Consider the following 26,325-nt stretch of genomic DNA (forward strand, 5'->3'; position numbering starts at 1 on the left):
GCAGTGGGACCTTGTGTGCCCTGCAGGATTGTAATCCAAGACGGCTGTGTGCTACTAACTGTAATGTTTGAGACTGTGGTCCTAGCTCTCTTCAGGCTATTGACCAGGTCCTCCCGTGTAATTCTGGGCTGATTCCTGACCTTTCTCAGAATCATCCTTACCCCACGAGGCAAGATCTTGCATGGAGACCCAGACTGAGGAAGATTCAAAGTCATCTTGTGTTTCTTCCATTTTCTAACAATTGTGACAACAGTTGTTGCCCTCTCCCCAAGCTGCTTGCCTATTGACCTGTAGCCCATCCCAGCCTTGTGCAGGTCTACAATTTTGTCCCTGTTGTCTTTAGGCAGCTCTTTGGTCTTGGCCATGGTGGAGGGGTTGGTGTGTGATTGATTGTGTGGACAGGTGTCTTTTATACAGGTGCAATTAATACAGGTAATGAGTGCAGAGTAGGAGGACTTCTTAAAGAAAAGCTCAGATCTGTTAGAGTCAGAATTCTCGCTGTTTGGTCGCTGATCAAATACTTATTTCATGCAATAAAATGCAAATTAATTATGTAAAAATCCTACAGTGTGATTTTCTGGATTTTATTTTTAGATTCTGTCTCTTACAGGTGAAGTGTACCTGCGATAAACATTACAGACCTCTCCATTCTTTGTGCATAATCGTCAGTGTATCAAATACTTATTTCCCCCACTGTATTATCTCGGCGGTCAGGACATATTGGGAGTTGTCGTTTTGCAGCAGAAGGAGACGCAACATGTTCTATACAGGATGGAGACGCAGTCCCATGTAAGACTACAAATACACTGCTGTGCATGACCATCTCGGCTCTGCTAGATGCGGCATGTTCAGCTCTGATAGCTTTGATAAACTCAGCTCTGCTACATCTGCGCAAATCAAACCTGGAACATTCCACTCCAGTGCATCGGACAAACTCTGGAAAATTCAACTAGGCGCCATCTTCAGAACTCTGCTGCATCTCTGCTACACTTCTCTGTTTCTCTGGTCATTGGTGGGTCCAGGGTTGCAATAAATCCTGTTTTGTTTTTTTTCTTTTTAGAGGGAGTCGTAATAAAGTGCAAAACGTAAGAAAAAAAAAAAGTTTTTACTTTCCAATTAGCGCGGACTCTGCTCCCTCCCGCCGCCTGCTCCGCAGCACATAAGCGTCCAGTGTTCTATACACAGCCTCCACGCGGCGTCCGTCCGTCCCTCGGGTGGAGGTAGAGGCCGTGTTTATAATCAATGGCTGACGCCATACCCCAGCAATTTGGAGCTGCCGTACTGTACCAAAACAGCTGTACTCCTGCAGCAGCAGCGGGCGGTAATTAACCCGGAGCCAATTAGCGGGGCCTTCATTCATCTCATTGACTCTTGATTTATGTAGAGATGGCCGCTTCTTGGAAACCTCTTCCGAGCTGACGCCGATGCGCCAATCGGAGGCCGCACCTCTCGGGAGCCGGGACGCCACTTCTTATATACTTGTATATATTTATCTTGCTTTCATCGGCCCCCAAGTGTCACGTCGGTTTCCTGCCTCACTATCGGCGGTGATTGATGGGTGGTGGCAGAGCCCGACTGCTCCAAAAAGGAAAACTTTCCAGATCTAAAGCCACTAGTGTTTTTTGATTTTCTTATACACATGCACGCTCAGTTCGACTGTGAGTTCTTGTGTTCTGAAAATGGGGAAAAGGAAGTAATGCGCCCCCAACACTGCTGGTTGTGGTTTATCTCCCTGGAGAACACTATGATGGGGCATGTTGAAATCCAACAGCCTGATCCTTGTCTCCCTTGTCATCATACACAATAAATGGTCGACTGAGACAAATGAATGTGGCAGGGAGAGATGATATTCATTCCTATGGCTATATAAGCCCGTGTAGTACCTCCCTTAGCCTTCCTTACATCGTATCACTATCCTTCCCCTTTGTAGAACTGGACAGGTCACTGTCTCCCTCAAGAACAGCACACTCCTCTCCTTCTGCCGACAGTATACCAAAGGTCTTATAGGCTACGGATAGTTTTATTCCACTCCACATCTTGTTTGCTGAAATATTCTGTAGAGAAACCTGCTCTTTTTAACATGTGCTCACTGACACATGAAGGACAGGTCACTGCCTCCTGAAAGAGCAACACATTCCTCTTCTGCTCATGGCAATATACCCAAGGTCTTATTGGCTACAGATAGTTTTATACCACATCACAACGTTTCCTGATCTGTCTAACTTTTGCTCATTGGCAGATGATGAACAGGTCACTTTCTCCTGCAAGATCCGTACACCCCTCTTCTGCTGCTGACAGTATACCCAAGGTCTTATTGACTACAGACAGCTTTAGATTACATCACAAGTTATGTGATGAAATAGTAGAAAATCCGTCTACTTCTAACTTGTGCTCACTGACACATGATAGACAGGTTACTGCCTCCTGCAGGATCAGCACACTTTGCTTCTGCTGCTGACAATATAACCATGATCTTATTGACTTCTCCCACTTCACAACTTTTTTGCTGAAATAATTTGAGAGAATCCTGCTTTTCTAACTTGTGCTCACTGAGACATGTACAGGTCACTTCCTCCTGCAAGATCAGCACACTCCTTTCCTGCAGTTATTTTTCCCAAGATTTGATTAGTAATATGGCATTCTACATCTGCCTACTTCTTTTCTCAGTGCAGAAACTTGCTTTTTATAACCTGTTTCCACTGACCCCTGATGGTACGCACTGGGGACGATGGTACGCACTGGGGACGATGGTACGCACTGGGGACGATGGTACGCACTGGGGAAGATGGTACACACTGGGGACGATGGTACACACTGGGGACGATGGTACACACTGGGGACGATGGTACGCACTGGGGACGATGGTACACACTGGGGACGATGGTACACACTGGGGACGATGGTACACACTGGGGACGATGGTACACACTGGGGACGATGGTACACACTGGGGACGATGGTACGCACTGGGGACGATGGTACGCACTGGGGACGATGGTACACACTGGGGACGATGGTACACACTGGGGACGATGGTACACACTGGGGACGATGGTACACACTGGGGACGATGGTACACACTGGGGACGATGGTACACACTGGGGACGATGGTACACACTGGGGACGATGGTACACACTGGGGACGATGGTACACACTGGGGACGATGGTACACACTGGGGACGATGGTACACACTGGGGACGATGGTACACACTGGGGACGATGGTACACACTGGGGACGATGGTACACACTGGGGACGATGGTACACACTGGGGACGATGGTACACACTGGGGACGATGGTACACACTGGGGACGATGGTACACACTGGGGACGATGGTACACACTGGGGACGATGGTACACACTGGGGACGATGGTACACACAGGAGATGATGGTACACACTGGGGACGATGGTACACATCTACAGCTCACAGGACATTCAACTTCAGCCCATGCTGCCAATGGAAATGAATATCCGGATGAGCAGAATTAACTAACTTTTCCCTCAGAGCAGCCATTGTAATTCAGCTGTAGTGTATGCACTGATGAGGGTGGTAAGGGCGAAACATGTCTGTAAGGAGATCTACTTAATGTTCTACTCAATGCCCCCCTATCGACTCTACTTAATGCCCCCCATGTACTCTACTTAATGCCCCCATGTACTCTACTTAATGCCCCCATGTACTCTACTTAATGCCTCCCATCTACTCTACTTAATGCCCCCATCTACTCTACTCAGTACCCCCCATCTACTCTACTTAATGCCCCCATCTACTGTACTTAATGCCCCATCTACTCTACTTAATGCCCCCCATGTACTCTACTTAATGCCCCCCATCTACTCTGCTTAATGCCCCCATCTACTCTACTTAATGCCTCCCATCTACTCTACTTAATGCCCCCCCATCTACTCTACTTAATCCCTCCCATCTACTCTACTTAATGCCCCCATCTACTCTACTTAATGCCCCCCATGTACTCTACTTAATGCCCCCATCTACTCTACTTAATGCCCCCCATGTACTCTACTTAATGCCCCCATCTACTCTACTTAATGCCCCCCATGTACTCTACTTAATGCCCCCATCTACTCTACTTAATGCCTCCCATCTACTCTACTTAATGCCCCCCATCTACTCTACTTAATGCCCCATCTACTCTACTTAATGCCCCCATCTACTCTACTTAATGCCCCCCATGTACTCTACTTAATGCCCCCATCTACTCTACTTAATGCCCCCCATGTACTCTACTTAATGCCCCCATCTACTCTACTTAATGCCCCCCATGTACTCTACTTAATGCCCCCATCTACTCTACTTAATGCCTCCCATCTACTCTACTTAATGCCCCCCATCTACTCTACTTAATGCCCCATCTACTCTACTTAATGCCTCCCATCTACTCTACTTAATGCCCCCATCTACTCAATGTCCCATCTACTCTACTCAGTACCCCCATCTTCTCTACTTAATGCCCCCCATATACTCTACTTAATGCCCCATCTACTCTACTCAGTACCCCCATCTACTCTACTTAATGCCCCCACCTATTCTATTTAATGCCCCCATCTATTCTACTCAATGTCCCATCTACTCTACTCATTTCCCACCATCTACTCTTCTCAAAGCTCATCATCTACTCTACTCAGTGCCCCTCATTTATTCTACTGAATGCCCCCATCTACTTTTCTCAATGCCCTCATGTAAGTCTTCTCAATCCCCCCTCCCCCACCATTTAGGACCCCTGCTAAGATAAAGGTTGGTCATTTTGCTTTTGTATACGTACAGCACTTAATTCTTATAATGTAAATCTGCTTTACCCGCACTGAATTCTCAGCTGGATATTCAGCAGCCATTCTAGAAAAAAAAGCAGAGCTGCAGTGTAAAGTAAGGCAATAGATAAAACAGCAGCCCATCTGTGTCATCTCTTGGAATCCCAGAAGTCACAGCCCCATTAATAAGAGCCTTGTGGTACATTCTGTCACCTGGGGTGGTCCAGAAAAGAAGGGGGTCTTTCTTTTGTCCAGGTAGAAGAGCGGTTACAAAGCATTTCTCTCGCTCTTTAGGAGATGTCCTGGATTACACATATAACCCACTAGATGGTGGTCCGATTCTAACGCATCGGGTATTCTAGAATATGTATGTAGTTTATTTATGAAGTTTTCAGAATAATGCAATTTATACACAGGATTCGGCCGGGCGCGACCAATTAGCGAAGCGTGGTTCAAATTCCGCGCCAATTTGTGGCCGGACTGCGCCTGTCGCTGATTGTTCACCGCCGGCCGGGAACAATCAGTGAAGCCAGGGCCTTCTCCAGGTTTTTGAGGGCCCCGGGCGAAAGAGTCTCAGTGGGCCCCCCTCTTTAACACATACCACGATTCATGATGCACAGATACAGCAGAGAAATATAGCACAGCCAAGTAGCATACAGCCCACGTAGTATATAGCACAGCCCACGTAGTAAATAGCACAGCCCACGTAGTATATAACACAGCCCGCATAGTATATAGCACAGCCCACGTAGTATATAACACAGCCCACGTAGTAAATAACACAGCCCCCATAGTATATAGCACAGCCCACGTAGTATATAACACAGCCCGCATAGTATATAGCACAGCCCACGTAGTATATAACACAGCCCACGTAGTATATAGCACAGCCCACGTAGTATATAACACAGCCCCCATAGTATATAGCACAGCCCACGTAGTATATAACACAGCCCGCATAGTATATAGCACAGCCCACGTAGTATATTGCCCAGCCATGTAGTATATAGCACAGCCCCCGTAGTATATAACACAGCCCACGTAGTATATAGCACAGCCCACGTAGTAGATAACACAGCCCACGTAGATAACACAGCCCACGTAGTATATAGCACAGCCTACGTAGTATATAGCACAGCCCACGTAGTATATAGCACAGCCCACCTAGTATATAACACAGCCCACTTAGTATATAACACAGCCCCCGTAGTTTATAGCACAGCCCACGTAGTATATTGCCCAGTCATGTAGTATATAGCACAGCCCCCGTAGTATATTGCACAGCCACGTAGTATATTGCACAGCCACGTAATATATTGCACAGCCACGTAATATATTGCACAGCCACATAATATATAGCACAGAGACGTAGTATATAACAGAGCCCATGCAGTATATAACACAGGCCACGTAGTATAGAGAACAGCGATGTAGTATATTGCCCAGCCACGTAATATATACCATAGCCACGTAGTATATAGCACAGAGACGTAGTATATAACAGCCCACGCAGTATATAATACAGCCCACGCATTATATAACACAGCCCATGCAGTATATAACACTTACCACATAGTATATTGCCCAGCCACGTAATATATATTGCACAGCTACGTAATATATTGCACAGCCACGTAGTATATAGCACAGCCACGTAGTATATAGCTAGCACAGAGGCGTAGTATATAACACAGCCCATGCAGTATATAACACAGGCCAAGTAGTATAGAGCACAGCGATGTAGTATATTGCCCAGCCACATAATATATACCACAGCCATGTAGTATATAACACAGCCCACGTAGTATATAAGACAGCCCACGTAGTATGTAGCAATGTGGGCACCATATCCCTGTTAAAAAAAAAAAAGAATTAAAATAAATTATAGTTATATACTCACCTTCCGTCGGCCCCCGGATCCAGCTAAGGCGTTTACCGCTGCTCCTCGCGACGCTCCAGTCCCAAGAATACATTGCGACCGCTACGTCATCATCTCGCGAGACCGCATTGCATGGAGCGGAGCGTCGCGAGGAGCAGCGGGAAAGGTGCCGGAAGGTGAGAACATAATGATTTTTTATTTTGTTTATTATTTTTAACATTAGATCTTTTTACTATTGATGCTGCATAGGCAACATCAATAGTAAAACACAGGGTTAATAGCAGCGTTAACGGACTGCGTTACACCGCTGCATAACGCAGTGTAATGCAGCCATTAACCCTGTGTGAGCGCTGACTGGAGGGGGCACTGACGGAGAGTAGGAAGAGCGAATTCGCTGCCGGACTATGCCCGTCGCTGATTGGCGACCAATCAGCGATGCAGGATTTCCGTGACAGACAGACAAACAGACGGAAGTGCTCCTTAGACGATTATATATATAGATTAATTTCAATAGACGCTGTGTAATGCTCAATGTCTCCTGCGGGGGTGCTGCAGGAAAACTGAACACTTCATGTTTCCTTAAAGATCACAATTGCTTGCTGATTAACACTTAATGATCAACTTATTGTTATGGAACCCAGAGCAGAGAACTTCTTTTTTGGCTTTCAATATGATCAAAATATGTAATAAAAGAGTAAAATATCTGTAATATAGACACCACTGGGGGGAGCTCAGGAGCTTACTGCATACAGATTTTACATTGAAATCAATAATAACATAGTGCGCGGTGAGCTCCCTCTAGTGGTGGCAGAGCTGTATGTATCTTGTAGCTGTATGTCCACAGCAGGAGTAACTCTGTATCCTGATAACTCTATATAGATCAATTATGAAATGAGTCGGCGCAGAAAAATTGGACTTAAAAAGGAACATGAAGGCAGTTAAAAAAGGTGGAGATTCCCCCTTAAAGCCACCTGTGTGCGGCTGGAGATACAGAGGAGCCTTGTCTGAGGGATGACACCCGGTGATGAGCCGAGATGTCTCATTATCTCATTATTAACATGTGCGCCCAGTGATCGCAGCTCCTCAGTGCAGCCGCTCAGATGAAGAGGTGAAGACATGCTTTGTGTCAGGCCGCATGTGGCCGCCCCTGGATGCTGCCTTCTGACCGTCCTCCATCAGAAAGTTTGTGATCTTAATCAGCAGAAGATTTTTTTATGCTCAGATCAAAGCAGAAAGGAGACAGTGGCCTGGACTGAGGCAGGGAGCGGGACAAGGAGCGAGGCAGGGAGCGAGGCAGAGAGTGGGGAAGAGAGCGAGGCAGGGAGTGAGGCAGAGTGTGGGGAAGAGAGCAAGGCAGGGAGTGAGGCAGAGAGTGGGGAAGAGAGTGAGGCAGGGAGTGAGGAAGAGAGCAAGGCAGGGAGTGAGGCAGTGAGTGAGGCAGAGTGTGGGGAAGAGAGCGAGGCAAGAAGAATGGCAGAGTGGGGAAGAGAGCAAGGCAGGGAGTGAGGCAGAGAGTGGGGAAGAGAGTGAGGCAGAGAGTGGGGAAGAGAGCAAGGCAGGGAGTGAGGCAGTGAGTGAGGCAGAGTGTGGGGAAGAGAGCGAGGCAAGAAGAATGGCAGAGTGGGGAAGAGAGCGAGGCAGGGAGTGAGGCAGAGAGTGGGGAAGAGAGCAAGGCAGGGAGTGAGGCAGAGAGTGGGGAAGAGAGTGAGGCAGAGAGTGGGGAAGAGAGGAAGGCAGGGAGTGAGGCAGAGTGTGGGGAAGAGAGCGAGGCAAGAAGAATGGCAGAGTGGGGAAGAGAGCGAGGCAGGGAGTGAGGCAGAGAGTGGGGAAGAGAGCAAGGCAGGGAGTGAGGCAGAGAGTGGGGGAGAAAGTGAGGCAGAGAGTGGGGAAGAGAGCAAGGCAGGGAGTGAGGCAGAGTGTGGGGAAGAGAGCGAGGCAAGAAGAATGGCAGAGTGGGGAAGAGAGCGAGGCAGGGAGTGAGGCAGAGAGTGGGGAAGAGAGCAAGGCAGGGAGTGAGGCAGAGAGTGGGGAAGAGAGCGAGGCAGGGAGTGAGGCAGAGAGTGGGGAAGAGAGTGAGGCAGAGAGCGGGGAAGAGAGCGAGGCCGGGAGTGAGGCAGAGAGTGGGGAAGAGAGTGAGGCAGAGAGCGGGAAAGAGAGCGAGGCAAGGAGTGAGGCAGGGAGTGAGGCAGAGAGGGGCAGGGAGCGGGGCAGAGAGCGGGGAAGAGAACGGGGAAGAAACCGAGGCAGAGGATGGGGAAGAGAGTGAGGCAGAGAGCGGGGCAGAGAGTGGGGGAGAGAGTGAGGCAGAGAGCGGGGCAGAGAGTGGGGAAGAGAGCGAGGCAGGGAGCAGGCAGAGAGTGGGGAAGAGAGTGGGAAAGAGAGTGAGGCAGGGAGCAGGCAGAGAGTGAGGCAGAGAGCGGGGAAGAAATCGAGGCAGGGAGCGAGGCAGAGAGTGGGGAAGAGAGTGAGGTGGAAAGTGGGGCAGAGAGCGGGGAAGAGAGCTAGGCAGAGAGTAGGGAAGAGAGCAAGGCAGGGAGCCAGGTAGAGTGCGGGGCAGAGAGTGGCGAAGGGAGCGAGGCAGAGAGTGGGGAAGAGAGCGAGGCAAGAAGAATGGCAGAGTGGGGAAGAGAGCGAGGCAGGGAGTGAGGCAGAGAGTGGCGAAGAGAGCAAGGCAGGGAGTGAGGCAGAGAGTGGGGAAGAGAGTGAGGCAGAGAGTGGGGAAGAGAGCAAGGCAGGGAGTGAGGCAGAGTGTGGGGAAGAGAGCGAGGCAAGAAGAATGGCAGAGTGGGGAAGAGAGCGAGGCAGGGAGTGAGGCAGAGAGTGGGGAAGAGAGCAAGGCAGGGAGTGAGGCAGAGAGTGAGGCAGAGAGTGGGGAAGAGAGCAAGGCAGGGAGTGAGGCAGAGTGTGGGGAAGAGAGCGAGGCAAGAAGAATGGCAGAGTGGGGAAGAGAGCGAGGCAGGGAGTGAGGCAGAGAGTGGGGAAGAGAGCGAGGCAGGGAGTGAGGCAGAGAGTGGGGAAGAGAGCGAGGCAGAGAACGGGGAAGAGACCGAGGCAGAGGATGGGGAAGAGAGTGAGGCAGAGAGCGGGGCAGAGAGTGGGGGAGAGAGTGAGGCAGAGAGCGGGGCAGAGAGTGGGGAAGAGAGCGAGGCAGGGAGCAGGCAGAGAGTGGGGAAGAGAGTGAGGCAGAGAGTGGGAAAGAGTGAAGCAGGGAGCAGGCAGAGAGTGAGGCAGAGAGCGGGGAAGAAATCGAGGCAGGGAGCGAGGCAGAGAGTGGGGAAGAGAGCGAGGTGGAAAGCGGGGCAGAGAGCGGGGAAGAGAGCTAGGCAGAGAGTAGGGAAGAGAGCAAGGCAGGGAGCCAGGGAGAGTGCGGGGCAGAGAGTGGTGAAGGGAGCGAGGCAGAGAGTGGGGAAGAGAGCGAGGCAGGGAGCGAGGCAGAGAGTTGGGAAGAGAGCGAGGCAGAGTGGGGGAGAGAGCGAGACAGGGAGCCAGGGAGAGTGCGGGGCAGAGATTGGGGAAGAGAGCGAGGCTGGGAGCGAGGCAGAGAGTGGGGAAGCGTGCCAGGCAGAGTGGGGAAGATAGCGAGGCAGGGAGCCGGGCAGGGAATGAGGCAGAGAGTGGGGAAGAGATCGAGGCAGTGAGTGAGGCAGATAGTGGGGAAGAGATCGAGGCAGGGAGTGAGGCAGAGAGTGGGGAAGAGAGCAAGGCAGGGAGCGGGGCAGAGACCGAGGCTGACAGTGGGGAAGAGAGTGAGGCAGAGAGCGGGGAAGAGACCGAGGCAGGGAGCGAGGCAGAGAGTGGGGAAGAGTGAGGCAGGGAAGCGATGCAGAGAGTGGGGAAGAGAGCAAGACAGAGAGCGGGGAAGAGACCGAGGCAGGGAGCGAGACAGAGAGTGGGGAAGAGAGTGAGGCAGGGAGCAAGGCAGAGAGCGGGGAAGAGAGCGAGGCAGAGAGTGGGGAAGATAGTGAGGCAGGGAGCCAGGGAGAGTGCGGGGCAGAGAGTGGCGAAGAGAGCGAAGCAGGGAGTGAGGCAGAGAGTGGGGAAGAGAGTGAGGCAGAGAGCTGGGAAGAGAATGAGACAGGGAGCAAGGCAGAGAGCGGGGAAGAGACCGAGGCAAGGAGCGAGGCAGAGAGTGGGGAAGTGTGAGGCAGGGAAGTTGGACAGAGAGCAAGGCAGAGAGTGGGGAAGAGAGCGGGGAAGAGAGCGAGGCAGGGAGCGGGGCAGAGAGTGGGGAAAAGAGCGAGGCAGAGAGCAGGGAAGAGAGCGAGGCAGAGAGTAGGGAAGAGAGTGAGGCAGGGAGCGAGGCAGAGAGCAAGGCAGAGAGTGGGGAAGAGACCGAGGCATGGAGCGAGGCAGAGAGTGGGGAAGACAATGAGGGAGAGAGCTGGGAAGAGAATGAGGCAGGGAGCAGGGCAGAGAGTGGGGAAGAGACCGAGGCAGAGAGTGAGGCAGGGAGCGGGGCAGAGACTGAGGCAGGGAACGAGGCAGAGAGTGGGGAAGAGACCGAGGCAGAGAGTGGGGACGAGACCGAGGCATGGAGCGAGGCAGAGAGCAAGGCAGAGAGTGGGGAAGAGACCAAGGCATGGAGCGAGGCAGAGAGTGGGGAAGAGAATGAGGTAGAGAGCTGGGAAGAGAATGAGGCAGGGAGCAGGGCAGAGAGTGGGGAAGAGACCGAGGCAGAGAGTGGGGAAGAGAGTGAGGCAGGGAGCGGGGCAGAGACTGAGGCAGGGAACGAGGCAGAGAGTGGGGAAGAGAGTGAGGCAGAGAGTGGGGACGAGACTGAGGCAGAGATTGGGGAAGAGAGCGAGGCAGGGAGAGAGGCAGAGTGGGGAAGAGAGTGAGGCAGAGAGCAGGGAAGAGACCGAGGCAGAGAGTGGGGACGAGACCGAGGCATGGAGCGAGGCAGAGAGTGGGGAAGAGTGAGGCAGAGAGCGGGGAAGAGAGCGTGGCAGGGAGCAAGGTATAGAGTGGAGAAAAGAGTGAGGCAGAGAGCGGAGCAGAGAGCGGGGAAGAGAGTGTGGCAGGGAGCGAGGCAGAGAGTGGAGAAGAGAGTGAGGCAGAGAGCAAGGAAGAGACCGAGGGAGAGAGTAGGGCAGGGAGGGGGCAAAAACCGGGGCAGAGAGCGGGGCTGGCAGATGTCCCCTGCCCAGTGTGCCCAGTTGATTCTCTGCTCCTTCTTAGGTCTCCATCGTTAGCCCCATATGTGGAGGAATGTATTAGTGCGAGCCTTTCATACCTGTGGGATCAGTGGCGTAACTTGAAACTCATGGGCCCCGATGAGAAAGCTCCAACGGGGCCCCCAAATATTTTAAATCTTTAATAGCAATAGTCTTTTTCTATAGGCCAAAGGGACTTTTAGGGCGATTGCAACCCCTGCACCTGCTGTAGTTACGCCCCTGTATAGGATCATGAGTTGTCCAGCTTTTCTGGATTCCCAGTTTTACACAGCTATGAAATTGGCACAATAAAGTGGGTCATAAGGAGGCAAAAAGTAACCGGGTGCACACAAGTGAAGGGTGGGGGTTGGGAGGATCACTGTTCTGCCGCAATATTTATGTCGCTGATATTTAATTGTATCTTTTTTTTTTTTTACTCGATTTCAGGGTCTTATTAAAATCCGAGGAGACAAATGCTGGAGAGACCTGACCTGCATGAACTATCACTATGAGGTCAGTACACGAAGAGCGGCCCCTGTGTAATGTGTAGGAACTGAATAGTGAGTGCAGCTCTGGAGTATAATACAGGAGGTAACTCAGGATCAGTAATGTAATGTATGTACACAGTGACTGCACCAGCAGAATAGTGAGTGCAGCTCTGGGGTATAATACAGGATGTAACTCAGGATCAGTAATGTAATGTATGCTCACAGTGACTGCACCAGCACAATAGTGAGTGCAGCTCTGGGGTATAATACAGGATGTAACTCAGGATCAGTAATGTAATGTATGTACACAGTGACTGCACCAGCAGAATAGTGAGTGCAGCTCTGGGGTATAATACAGGATGTAACTCAGGATCAGTAATGTAATGTATGTACACAGTGACTGCACCAGCAGAATAGTGAGTGCAGCTCTGGAGTATAATAAAGGATGTAACTCAGTATTAATAATGTAATGTATGTACACAGTGACTGCACCAGCAGAATAGTGAGTTCAGCTCTGGGGTATAATACAGGATGTAACTCAGGATCAGTAATGTAATGTATGTACACAGTGACTGCACCAGCAGAATAGTGAGTGCAGCTCTGGAGTATAATAAAGGATGTAACTCAGTATTAATAATGTAATGTATGTACACAGTGACTGCACCAGCAGAATAGTGAGTTCAGCTCTGGAGTATAATACAAGATGTAACTCAGGATCTGTAATGTAATGTATGTACACAGTGACTGCACCAGCAGAATAGTGAGTGCAGCTCTGGGGTATAATACAGGATGTAACTCAGGGTCAGTAATGTAATATATATACACAGTGACTGCACCAGCAGAATAGTGAGTGCAGCTCTGGAGTATAATACAGGAGGTAACTCAGGATCAGTAAAGTAATGTATGTACACAGTGCCAGCTGTTGTGAACTATACTTCTTGGCTCCCTCTTGTGGTCACTATTGATTTGGCACTTGGATTGTCTTTTACCAGGTTTGTGCTCACCTGCTTCGTTAGGCCTGGGGTGTTGCTATTTAAACTTCCTGGATTCTCAGTCCAGTGCCTGGCATCGTTGTAATCAGTTCATTTCTGTTTGCTCCTGTCTTCAGGTCCTGGTTCTTTGCAAGATAAGCTAAGTCCTGCTTTCTTACTTTTGTTTATTTGCATTGTTCTTATTTTTGTCCAGCTTGTACAAAATGTGATTCCTGATATCGCTGGAAGCTCTAGGGGGTTGATATTCTCCCCCCTCACCGTTAGTCGGTTTGGGGGTTCTTGGATATTCAGCGTGGATATTTTGCAGGGTTTTTTGCTGACCATATAAGTCATCTTACTATCTTCTGCTATTTAGTCAGTGGGCCTCTCTTTGCTAAAATCTAGTTCATTCTTACGTTTGTCTTTTCTTCTTGCCTCACCGTTATTATTTGTTGGGGGCTTGTATTTCTTTGGGGTCTTTTCTCTGGAGGCAAGAGAGGTCTTATTTTCCCTGATAGGGTTAGTTAGTTCTCCGGCTGGCGCGAGACGTCTAGGAGCAACGTAGGCACGTTCCCCGGCTACTGTTAGTGTTTGTGCTAGGATCAGCTATATGGTCAGCCTAGTTACCACTTCCCTATGAGCTGGTATTTATGTTTGCAGACTTTGCTTAATCTCTGTGATCCCTTGCCATTGAGATCATAACAGCCAGCACCAGCAGAATAGTGAGTTCAGCTCTGTAGTATAATACAGGATGTAACTCAGGATCAGTAATGTAATGTATGTACACAGTGACTGCACCAGCAGAATAGCGAGTGCAGCTCTGGAGTATAATACAGGATGTAACTCAGGATCAGTAATGTAATGTATGCACACAGTGACTGCACCAGCAGAATAGTGAGTGCAGCTCTGGGGTATAATACAGGATATAACTCAGGATCAGTAATGTATGTACACAGTGACTGCACCAGCAGAATAGTGAGTGCAGCTCTGGAGTATAATACAGGATGTAACTCAGGATCAGTAATGTAATGTATGTACACAGTGACTGCACCAGCAGAATAGTGAGTGCAGCTGTGTAGTTTAATACAAGATGTACAAAAAGTGATGGATTTTGACCCCAGGAATGAATCTTGTATGTGTAGATGAGCTGACTTTGCCGTTTGGTGCAGAGTAAAGATTTAATTGACAAACTCATCTCTGCATTAGTTGCTGTGTGTGGAATTTATGACGTGCCACAAATCTGCTATTTCATCCTGTTTTATGGACCCCAGGTACCATCCTCGGGCTGTGCCGTCCTTTGTGTCCCTGTGGGGGGCTCATCCTATGGAGAGATAATGGCGACATTAATGTGCTGACCTTACAGGACTGTGATGTGTAATCGGGGCAGCAGAGACCACGGGCGGGTTATGTCTCCAGGCCCCATATAGTCATACAGAGTGCCCGGGATTGGAGGGAGGATCCCTTTAAGACCGTCCTCATAATCAAAAACCCTCAGTCCTCTGTCGTTTTCTTCTCCTTGATTTCAGGCCATTGCAGACTTCACCACCAATCAGTGAAGTTCCCCAAAGTTAGGTGTAAAAGGAGGAAATAAATGGAAATTAGCCCGGGGAATTTGTGATTAATGGTAAGAAACATTTATTCCCGTCATGATGAAAAATGCGGCCCCCGAAACCGCCCCCCGGCCCCCGCAGAGGTCTGAGATTAGCACAAGTGGCCATCATGTAAGAGGAAAGACGGGAGATCTGTGTAATATCTATAATCTATTATCTATCTATTTATCTATCTCTCTATCATCTATCTATTATCTATCTATCATCTATCTATCTATCTATCTATCTATTTATATTATCTATCTATCTATCTATCTATCTATCTATCTATCTATCTATCTATTATCTATTTATTATCTATCTATGATCTATCTATCTATCTATCTATCTATCTATCTATATTATCTATTATCTATCTATCATCTATCTATTATCTGTCATCTATCCATCTATTATCGAAGTATTATCTATCTATCTATTATCTCTTATCTATTATCTATCTCTTATCTATTATCTATCTACTGCTATTTATTGTGCTTATATAGCGCCATTAATCTACAGCACTTATCAGACATTATCACTGTCCCCATTGGGGCTCACAATCTCTATCCCCTATCAGTCTTTGGAGTGTGGGAGGGAGCCACACAATCACGGAGAGAACATAGAAACTAAAATCATAATTGGTGGGATTTGAACCCAGGACGCTAGCGCTGCAAAGCAATAGTGTTAACCACTGAGCCACCATACAGTGCTAACCACTGAGCCACCATACAGTGCTAACCACTGAGCCACCATACCGTGCTAACCACTGAGCCACTATACAGTGCTAACCACTGAGAGCTCTCTATAACTTCTTCTCTCCTTTCTCTCCCTCCCTTTCCTTTTCTCCTCCTCTCTTACTCTTTCTCCTCTCTATCCCCCCTTCCTCTCTCACTTCCTCTCTCTTTAACTCTCTTCCTTGTTGTCTCTTCCCCTCTTTCTTTTCCTCTGTCTCCCTCTCTCCCTAGCCTTGCTTCATCTCTCGGTTTCTCCCCCTTCCTCTCTTTTTCTCTCTCTTCTTTTAATTCTTTATCTCTCTCCCTATCCTTCTCTCTCTGTGTCTTTTTCTCCTTTTCCCACTTGCTTTTTGTCTCTCCTCCTTCCTCTCTCCTTTTGTCTCTTTCTCACTCTTTCTTTCTGTCCCTTTCTCTCTTCCTCTGCTTTCTCTTTCTTTTCCTCTGTCTCCCTCTTTCTCTGTATCATTCTCTCTCTTCCTCTCTTCCTTCCTCTTCTTTCTTTTCCTCTGTCTCCCTCTTTCTCTGTATCCTTCTCTCTCTTCCTCTCTTTCTTCCTCTTCTCTTTCTTTTCCCCTGTCTCCCTCTTTCTCTGTATCCTTCTCTCTCTTCCACTCTTCCTTCCTCTTCCCTTTCTTTTCCTCTGTCTCCCTTTTTCTCTGTATCCTTCTCTATCTTCCTCTCTTCCTTCCTCTTCTCTTTCTTTTCCTCTGTCTCCCTCTTTCTCTGTATCCTTCTCTCTCTTTCTTCCTCTTCTCTTTCTTTTCCTCTGTCTCCCTCTTTCTCTGTATCCTTCTCTCTTCCTCTCTTCCTTCCTATTCTCTTTCTTTTCCTTTGTCTCCCTCTTTCTCTGTATCCTTCTCTCTCTTCCTCTTCTCTTTCTTTTCCTCTGTCTCCCTCTTTCTCTGTATCCTTCTCTCTCTTCCTCTCTTCCTTCCTCTTCTCTTTCTTTTCCTCTGTCTCCCTCTTTCTCTGTATCCTTCTCTCTTCCTTCCTCTACCCTTTCTTTTCCACTGTCTCCCTCTTTCTTCTTTTCCACTGTCTCCCTCTTTCTCTGTATCCTTCTCTCTCTTCCTCTCTTCCTTCCTCTTCGCTTTCTTTTCCTCTGTCTCCCTCTTTCTCTGTATCCTTCTCTCTTCCTTCCTCTACCCTTTCTTTTCCACTGTCTCCCTCTTTCTCTGTATCCTTCTCTCTCTTCCTCTCTTCCTTCCTCTTCTCTTTCTTTTCCTTTGTCTCCCTCTTTCTCTGTATCCTTCTCTCTCTTCCTCTTCTCTTTCTTTTCCTCTGTCTCCCCCTTTCTCTGTATCCTTCTCACTCTTCCTCTCTTCCTTCCTCTTCTCTTTCTTTTCCTCTGTCTCCCCCTTTCTCTGTATCCTCTCTGTCTCTCTTCCACTCTTCCTTCTCTTTCTTTTCCTCTGTCTCCCTCTTTCTCTGTATCCTTCTCTCTCTTCCTCTCTTCCTTCCTCTTCTCTTTCTTTTCCTCTGTCTCCCTCTTTCTCTGTATCCTTCTCTCTCTCTCTTTTCCTCCTTTTCTCTCTCCAGCACATGAAGCGCGTGGTGTCGGTGTGGCAGCGGTGTCGGTGTGGCAGCGTTTTCCACCTTTTCCATCCTTTCATCATTGACCGCTGCAGCGCCGCCCTGCCATCTCCCCGTCCTCCTCTGGCAGCTCTCAGGCGGCAGCGATGGCTTCCAGGTGACGGTCACTTAGTCAAATCATCTCCTTTGTTGCCCTAAGCCGAGTCCCGGAATGCAAATCTCTATGATGCAAATCCCGCGGCCCCGCAGACCCGCGCAGAGGAGTTTGCATATAAGAACCGAAAATACACAAAAACCCCACAGGACAGCTACACATGCAAAACCTGCCACCAAGCGTCATTGTCATGGGGCAGAACATGTCGCCATGTCTGACCTTATCTTCCCCCTGCGGGGTCCGGACTGAGAATAAACCCCAAATTTTAGAAGCCGGAGACTGTGAAACGCGCGGTGTCGGTGCGCTCACACGGCGCCGGTCGTATTCCTCTTTATCGTTACTTCCCTTATTACACGTGGGTTTTCTCAGACTATATTGGTTTGATGGAATAAAGAAATGTGACCTCCGGGATAAAAGCCCCGGCTGCTGCAGAACATCATTACGGCTGGTATTGAGCGGCAGTAAAACGCGTCGGTTTCTGGGATTTGGTGATCAGTGGGATCCCGGCGATCCTGTGACATCCCGAAGAGGAGCGAATCGATGCCCAGGACCCTGGCGGTGGACCCCGACATTTAATTTGCGGCACTTAATGACTCTTTGGGGGGGCTGTCGATTAAAGCCAATTTTTCCTGAAGCCTTCTTACCTATTTCTGTTCGGCCCCCGTAACCTTCCGACACAAGACGATGGAGCGTGAGCCGCCGGTAACGACCATTACCCCCCAAAAACGGTATTATATTAAACGCAAATAACGGAATTTCGGAGGGTGGGGGGGGGGAAATGTTGCGCAAACATAGAAAGCAGTCGCCTCCCGTCCCCCCCCCCCCCGATACTCGGAAAATAAACTCCATCTGGGGGAACTTAATTAAAATTACAGATGCCTTTGTTATTGTATGTCTTCAAAGGGCCTTGATGTCTGCAGACCGGCGGCCGAGGGGTTAACCCCCCCGCGCCGTTATTAAAGAATCGTTCTTAATTAGCCGTCTTCTCCTAATTGCTCGCAGGAATGGAGGCGCATGCTGAGTTACACTGCGCCGGGGCTAATAAGAGGCTGTAATTACTCCAGACTCAGCCGAGACCCGACGGCCAGCAGAAGATATCGGCAAGCGCCATCAGTAGACGGCGGAATCTGCTAATCCACATTATTACACATTAATGGAAATAAAAAAAAAACATTGAATTTGGAACAGCGCCCCTCCCGTTTACAGGTTGCACGCGGTACTGCAGCTCCATTGATGTGAATAGGGCTGAACTGTAATTCCATGCTCAGCCTGAACGCTGAGTGGCGCTCTTTATAAAAATAAAAGAGACCGGCCATGTTTTTCTGTTCTTGGGAAACACTTCCAGAAGTTTCCTGACCATTAAAGGGGTTGTGAAGAGTTACGATCAATTTTCACTTATGTAATTGATAGGTGGCAAGTAGTAGATCGGTGGGGGTCCGACTGCTACGACCCCCACTAGGTGCCAGATCTGTTGTCCTAAATACATGTTTTTTTGTTTTTTTTTAGAACTACTGCTCCTGTCGCTGCCAGAGGTAACCGAGTCCTGACTTCTGAAGCGGTAGCGCTAATGCTCGTTCCCTGTTTTATGATACCGGACCCCCCTTTTTGGCGATCAGTTGGGGTCTTAGCGATCAGACCCCCACATTGATCTATGTTAGTTTCTGATTGGTGGGGATCTGACCTCCCGGAGCCAAAGATAAAGGGAGACCTCATGGGTTGGTTCAGATTTAGCACTGTCCCTTACTAGGTTGTTCTTGGTCCTACCCTCATGTGACCACTGCAGCCAATCACCGGCCTCAGCAACTGGGGAACAACTAAGTGAAGTCTTGAGAGGCGGCGGGATATATGGGGTCATTATATAGTGTTTTATTATTTTATTACAAAAAAAAAATAAAAATCAGATGACTCCTTTGAAATGATAATATTGCTGCTACCTGCAGCCACCACTAGAGGGAGCACAGTGCATACACTGAACTCAGCAGTCATACAGAATGCTGTGAGCTCCCCCTAGTGGCAGCATGGAATATCCAAAAGGAAACCGCCGTATATTTAGGCTGATTGGCCATTCAGGGTCCTGGAAAAGCTGAGTAATAATCTGGGTACTTAGTAGAAAATTTAGCAATAGTTTTTTTTTTCCATATCCCATTAGCAAATTTAGAGGAAGGCCTTACATGTAAAAATGCAACGTCTGGAAAGAGAAAGCCGGCGCGTTCCTCCCGGGCATGTTACGTGGCCATCACTCCTGGATAATAACCTTTTCCCCGAAGTGCAAGTGAAAGACAAATTGTACCGATTAACACTCATTGAGGCTGATTGGAGCGCGGCTCGCGACATCTGATCCGGATTTCTGGAAGGAGTTTTTTTTTTTTTCGTCAAGACAATCCTGAAGCCGTAAAACCTCAGACCTGCATGTAAGCAATTACGGAGCGGCTTCCCGTGCAGGACGGGCGCACAGGCAGGAACGCTGGCAGATAAATGTCAACATGCCATCAAAACCTTATTACCCGGAGTCTGGAGTTTGTATTCAATGCTCAGCTTTATAGAACTTTATAATGGTCCGCTGAATCCTTAATGGATCCCAGGTGCGGGCGGCGCACAACTGTGTGCTGATTGGAGGCGCGGCGGCTAAAGATCTGCAGGGCGAAATGTACTAAATGGCGCAGTGTGGTTATGTAACTTGTGCATTTAGCCCATGTAGATCTGCTCTGATTGAGTCACAGCCAGAGCTGCATTCACAATTCTGCTCAGTTGTTTAGCTCCACCCTTCTTCCTGACATGTGATTTCATACCTCGGCTCCCACAATGCACTGCTGTCTGACAACAGGAGCCTGGCCGAATTGTGGGACCACTCGGGTGCTATGGGGCCGGTGCGATGATCACGCTCTCGGCCTGCTTCTCTAAACATTTGTCAGATATATATGGCATAAAAAGGAGGATTTCTGTGCAGCAGGCGCTTGCTCCATACCACTCACTGGTATCATCTTTGATTGGAGCTTGCATCTGTTTAACTCCTTTAGCTACCACAGTGATCAGCAACCACAACATCTAATCGGTTACTCCCTCTGTCACCCTGATTAGGCCTCTGATTTTGGCAAAAATAAGGGGGATTTCTATGCAGCAGGCACTTGCTCCATACCACTCACTGGTAACATATTTGATTGGAGCCTCCTCTGTTTGAATCAGTTTAAGTCGTTTAGATGCCACAGTGAACAGCGACCATGACATCTAATCGGTTAGTCCCTCTATCACCCTGATTAGACCTCTGATTTTGGCAAAAATTAGGAGAATTTTAATGCATCAGGCACTTGCTTCATACCACTCACTGGTAACTTATGTGATTGGAGTGGCCTCTGTTTGTATTGTTTAACTACTTTAGATGCCACAGTGAACAGCGACCACAACATCTAAGCAGTTCGCCCCTTTGTCACCCTGATTAGGCCTCTGATTTTGGCAAAAATGAGGATTTTTTTATGCAGCAGGCGCTTGCTCCATACCTCTCACCTGTAACGTCTTTGATTGGAGCTTGCATCAGTTTAACTCCTTTAGATGTCACAATGAACAGGGACCATGGCGTCTAAGCGGTTCGTCCCTCTGTCACCCTGATTAGGCCTCTGCAATGTGATCGTGGGATCCCAGTGGTTTGTTTAGTGCCAGACAGACATTCTCAGATTTCCATGTTCTCCCCTGACACTGACCGATTATGTAGACAAAACTCAGGAACCCCCAACTCAAACTAAACTAGGACCAAAGCTGCAGGGATTGTGTCATCTCCCCATGTGACCACCGGGGACAATTATTTGTGTATGTACCCATATGGAAATGTTTTTTGGGGATATTGATAATAATGGCAATAAAAAAAAGACAGGAGTATATAGAAAATGATAGGCTTGCCTAAAAGATGTGTGTTAGGGCACACCTAAAACGGTGGTAGTTGGAAATTATCCTGATTAACTGGGGTAGCAAAGTCTAAAGAATTGGTGCAGCACAAGAGAAGTTCTGGAGAAAGGAGTGGGAGGTTCGGATTATGGAGGATGTTAGTCTTAAGGTCCCCATACTCATTAGACTAATGTCAGCCAAAGCCACCGACGTCAACAGGTTCAGTCGGCAGTCTACTGTTTATGGGGGGTGCCGACAGGTGATTGTTGAAGGGGAGATAAGGGTCCGGCATGACCAATTTCGGACTGCCAATCCTTTTCTAAGCCCAGGCCAGTGATGTCCGGTAGTGGCTCTATTATAGAGAACACAGAAATGTTTGGCACTGAGAGGGGAGACTTTGGCGAGATAGCTACTGACCAAACGAGGTATCTAAAGTGTATGGTGGTGGACTTCACATCATTAGTAGAGCGGAAAGCTTGGGTAGGGTGGTAGACCGGGATTGAGGGAGGAGATATAGGGCAGAGCTTATATAGTATTGTCTAGAGTAGTTTGGGCCCACCGGAGAAATTCAGTATTGGGGCCCACCATGCATAAGTGGTACTAAAACAATCGGGGAATGAGCATTCATAGGATTGATTGTTCCCAACTATCGACTTCCAGTAATCACCTGACAAATCAGCAAAATGCTGATGGGTAACCTGTGCAATGACTGGCACAGGGTGGAGGCACCCTTGTAGCTGCTGGATCAAAACCTGTGTCTGACTTATTCAGGATAGATTGAAGACTTTATTGATGAACACATGCTCTGCCGCTTTTCCCTTTGATGGGAGTCCTATTCGCCAGACCCCTAACGATTGCATACTATGATCAGATGGGTAATAAGAAGTTGTGATCTTGGTTCAACCCCTCAAGGTTCAGGTGAAAGATGCCATTAGTTGATCCCCATGACGGGATGAGATGGTCGAGCATCGACGCCTCTCACTTATGTTCTGTTACGTCTTTAGGTCCTTAATAAAATCAGCGTGGGTATTGTCACCAGTCCCAAAAAATATAAGAAACACTGACGGCTCCTACAGTCTGTACACCATCAGTGAGTAAGTAAGTGACCCCCTCCCAGTCATGGGGCTATTGAACATGCTCGGGGTCCTATAGGTTGTCCACTCCATCCTTGGTCATAATGAGGTCTTCCAGGAGGGATACGGCAGCCGTGGCCGGGAGCCTCAGACTGTCATGGTGGAAGAGAAATTAGTGCCCTCGCTGATGTGTGGAGACAGCGTCTTGTCGAGCAGTTAATTGGCACAACAGACGCCCGGGGGCTTTATTTTTAATTACGTCAGTGCAAATTCCACAAGATTTGGGATCTATTGTTGCCACTAATTTTCTGTGCGCCCCCCGCTGTGCTCCCATCTGCAGCCCCCTAGCAGCTTGCACTCCCCTCTGCGAAGCTTGCGGAGCTTCTTCTCCCAGCCCGGCCATCTTCCTACGCTGGCAGTCGCCTCTCGTGAGCTGCCGTCTGCCGTTGCAGGCTCCTCGTATCGCAAGCGTCCTGAAATTGTAATTCTTTTAGTGATGGATTTCAAAAAATTGCCCCAAGTTCTTTTTGTTTTTTTTTCTTTCTGACCCCGATGAATCACCCCAACCATAAATCAGTAAAAATTAAAGGGGGTTTCCAGAGTTCGAAAAATAAAAGCTCTGTTCTTTCCCAAGAAACAGCGCCTCCCTTGATCACAGGTTGTGTGCGGTATTGCAGCTTTGCCCCATTCACTGTTTTAGTTTTATAATGGCAGGCAGGAATGCTTGTTAGTGCATTTATGCCATAATTGTGCCCCGTACACACTTATCCAGTACTGATTGTAAAGGCATCCGGGGGTTACTTATCCCCCACATGTGCTCGCATGTCAGCGCTCACAACATCATGCAGCCATTAACATCACTGACCCCAGATCTAGTAGGCCCCTATAATCAGCACCGCGGATCAGAGAAACAGCCATCCCACTGAGCCGGGCCGAGCGATGTATCGATAATCGCATCAATCCTACTAGATCTGGTATAAGGATGACCTGCAGTACCAGCAGCGGCCATAGACAAGAGGGGCACTGTGCCTGGAAGAGAGAAAAACAGGTTCAGTGATTGTCAGAGCCGGACTTATGATGGCCATGTTACAGAGGCGGCCAGATCGTGCCCCTATTACAGAAGCGGCCATATTGTGCCCCTATTATAGATCCAGTCATATCGTGCCCCTATTACAAAGGCGGCCATATCGTTCTCCTATTAGAGAGCCAACCATATAGCATCCTATTAAAGAGCTCACTGTATAGTGCCCCATTACAGAGCTCACCATATAGTGCCCCCATTACAGAGCCAGCAATATAGTGCCCATGCTACAGAGCCCAACATATAGTGCCCCTATTACAGACGCCAACATATCGTGCCCCTATTACAGAGCTAGTCATGTCGTGTCCCTATTACAGAGGCGGCCATATCATGCCCCTATTATAGAGCCAACCACATAGCATTCTTATTAAAGAGCGAACCATATAGTGCCCACATTACAGAGCCAGCAATATAATGTCCATGCTACAGAGCCCAACATATAGTGCCCCTACTACAGGGTCCGCCATATAGTTCCCCCTTTACAGAGCTCACCTTATAGTGCCCCCATTCCAGAGCTCACCATATAATGCCCCCATTCCAGAGCTCACCTTATAATGCCCCCATTACAGAGCTCACCTTATAGTGCCCCCATTACAGAGCTCACCTTATAGTGCCCCCATTCCAGAGCTCACCATATAATGCCCCCATTACAGAGCTCACCTTATAGTGCCCCCATTCCAGAAGTCACCATATAATGCCCCCATTACAGAGCTCACCTTATAGTGCCCCCATTCCAGACGTCACCATATAATGCCCCCATTACAGAGCTCACCTTATAGTGCCCCCATTCCAGAGCTCACCATATAATGCCCCCATTACAGAGCTCACCATATAGTGCCCCCATTACAGAGCTCACCTTATAGTGCCCCCATTCCAGACGTCACCATATAATGCCCCCATTCCAGAGCTCCCAATATAATGCCCCCATTACAGAGCTCACCTTATAGTGCCCCCATTACAGAGCTCACCTTATAGTGCCCCCATTCCAGAGCTCACCATATAATGCCCCCATTACAGAGCTCACCTTATAGTGCCCCCATTCCAGAGCTCACCATATAATGCCCCCATTACAGAGCTCACCTTATAGTGCCCCCATTCCAGACGTCACCATATAATGCCCCCATTCCAGAGCTCCCAATATAATGCCCCCATTACAGAGCTCACCTTATAGTGCCCCCATTACAGAGCTCACCTTATAGTGCCCCCATTCCAGACGTCACCATATAATGCCCCCATTCCAGAGCTCCCAATATAATGCCCCCATTACAGAGCTCACCTTATAGTGCCCCCATTACAGAGCTCACCTTATAGTGCCCCCATTCCAGAGCTCACCATATAGTGCCCCCATTACAGAGCTCACCATTTAGTGCCCCTATTAAAGAGCTCCCAATATAATGCCCCTATTACAGAGCTCCCAATATAATGCCCCCATTACAGAGCTCCCAATATAATGCCCCCATTACAGAGCTCACCAATTAGTGCCCCTTTTACAATGTCCTCCCTTACAGGATTTTCCCAGACAGCGCTCACCTAGTGGTCACTGGTGAGTCCTTTACGCTGTGACTCCTCGGGGCCTGTAGCCGGCGTCACAGTGTTGTAGATTTCTCCCACTAATCGGGATAATCCTTCTCGTCCTCCTTCGCAGCCACTTAATCTGCTCTTCACCCGCAGCGTCTAATTGGTTTTTATCTCATTGATCCGGCTCGTTAAGCCGTGAGGACACAGATTCACCTTCTCCAGTTCCAGGCCTGGAATCCCTGGTATCTGACTCAGCTGATGGTCCAAATTGGGCCGATGATGCCAAACACAAGTAGTTTTAGTTATCCCCATTTTCCGACCTGGTGGACGACTCTTTCAGAAGATCTTCCCAGACTTTTTGACTTTGACCAACTGATTTCTATGTGTATCGGCATCCTGTGATCTTCTATTTGGCAAAAAAGTCTCGCCAGAGGCAAACATGAAGCTTTCGTCTTTTTTCTGCATTTGTTTATTAGACTGTTATATTATAACCTGATATACAGAGGTTGTCCCAACTTGGCAAGTTATAAACTATCCACCGAGCAATGGCCCATCATTAGCATTCACCAACAGGTCAGGGATAATGCACACAGTGATGTCACAGTACAGGGATAATACACACAGTGATGTCACAGTACAGGGATAATACACACAGTGATGTCACAGTACAGGGATAATACACACGGAGATGTTACAGTACAGGGATAATACACACAGTGATGTCACAGTACAGGGATAATACACACAGTGATGTCACAGTACAGGGATAATACACACAGTGATGTCACAGTACAGGAATAATACACACAGTGATGTCACAGTACAGGGATAATACACACAGTGATGTCACAGTACAGGGATAATACACACAGTGGTGTCACAGTACAGGGATAATATACAGTGTTGTCACAGTACAGGGATAATACACACAGTGATGTCACAGTACAGGGATAATACACACAGTGATGTCACAGTACAGGGATAATGCACACAGTGGTGTCACAGTACAGGGATAATACACACAGGGATGTCAAAGTACAGGGATAATACACAGAGATGTCACAGTACAGGGATAATACACACAGTGATGTCATAGTACAGGGATAATACACACGGAGATGTTACAGTACAGGGATAATACACACAGTGATGTCACAGTACAGGGATAATACACACAGTGATGTCACAGTACAGGAATAATACACACAGTGATGTCACAGTACAGGGATAATACACACAGTGATGTCACAGTACAGGGATAATACACACAGTGGTGTCACAGTACAGGGATAATATACAGTGTTGTCACAGTACAGGGATAATACACACAGTGATGTCACAGTACAGGGATAATACACACAGTGATGTCACAGTACAGGGATAATACACACAGTGTTGTCACAGTACAGGGATAATACACACAGTGATGTCACAGTACAGGGATAATACACACAGTGATGTCACAGTACAGGAATAATACACACAGTGATGTCACAG

The 26,325-nt window shown here is 48.4% G+C and overlaps 1 protein-coding gene across 2 annotated transcripts in view; it reads left to right on the top strand.

The window, feature by feature from the left end:
* LMF1 (lipase maturation factor 1) overlaps positions 1–26,325 on the top strand; it is a 180,077-nt gene that overhangs the window by 65,579 nt on the left and 88,173 nt on the right. For both annotated transcript variants that reach the window (XM_077274410.1, XM_077274409.1), the window contains one exon: positions 12,256–12,321. In XM_077274410.1, coding sequence (XP_077130525.1) covers positions 12,256–12,321 — 66 coding nt within the window. The remainder of the gene's footprint in view (positions 1–12,255; positions 12,322–26,325) is intronic.

This window comes from Ranitomeya variabilis, chromosome 7 (assembly GCF_051348905.1).
Source record: "Ranitomeya variabilis isolate aRanVar5 chromosome 7, aRanVar5.hap1, whole genome shotgun sequence".
In the NCBI taxonomy this organism is placed as follows: Eukaryota; Metazoa; Chordata; class Amphibia; order Anura; family Dendrobatidae; genus Ranitomeya; species Ranitomeya variabilis.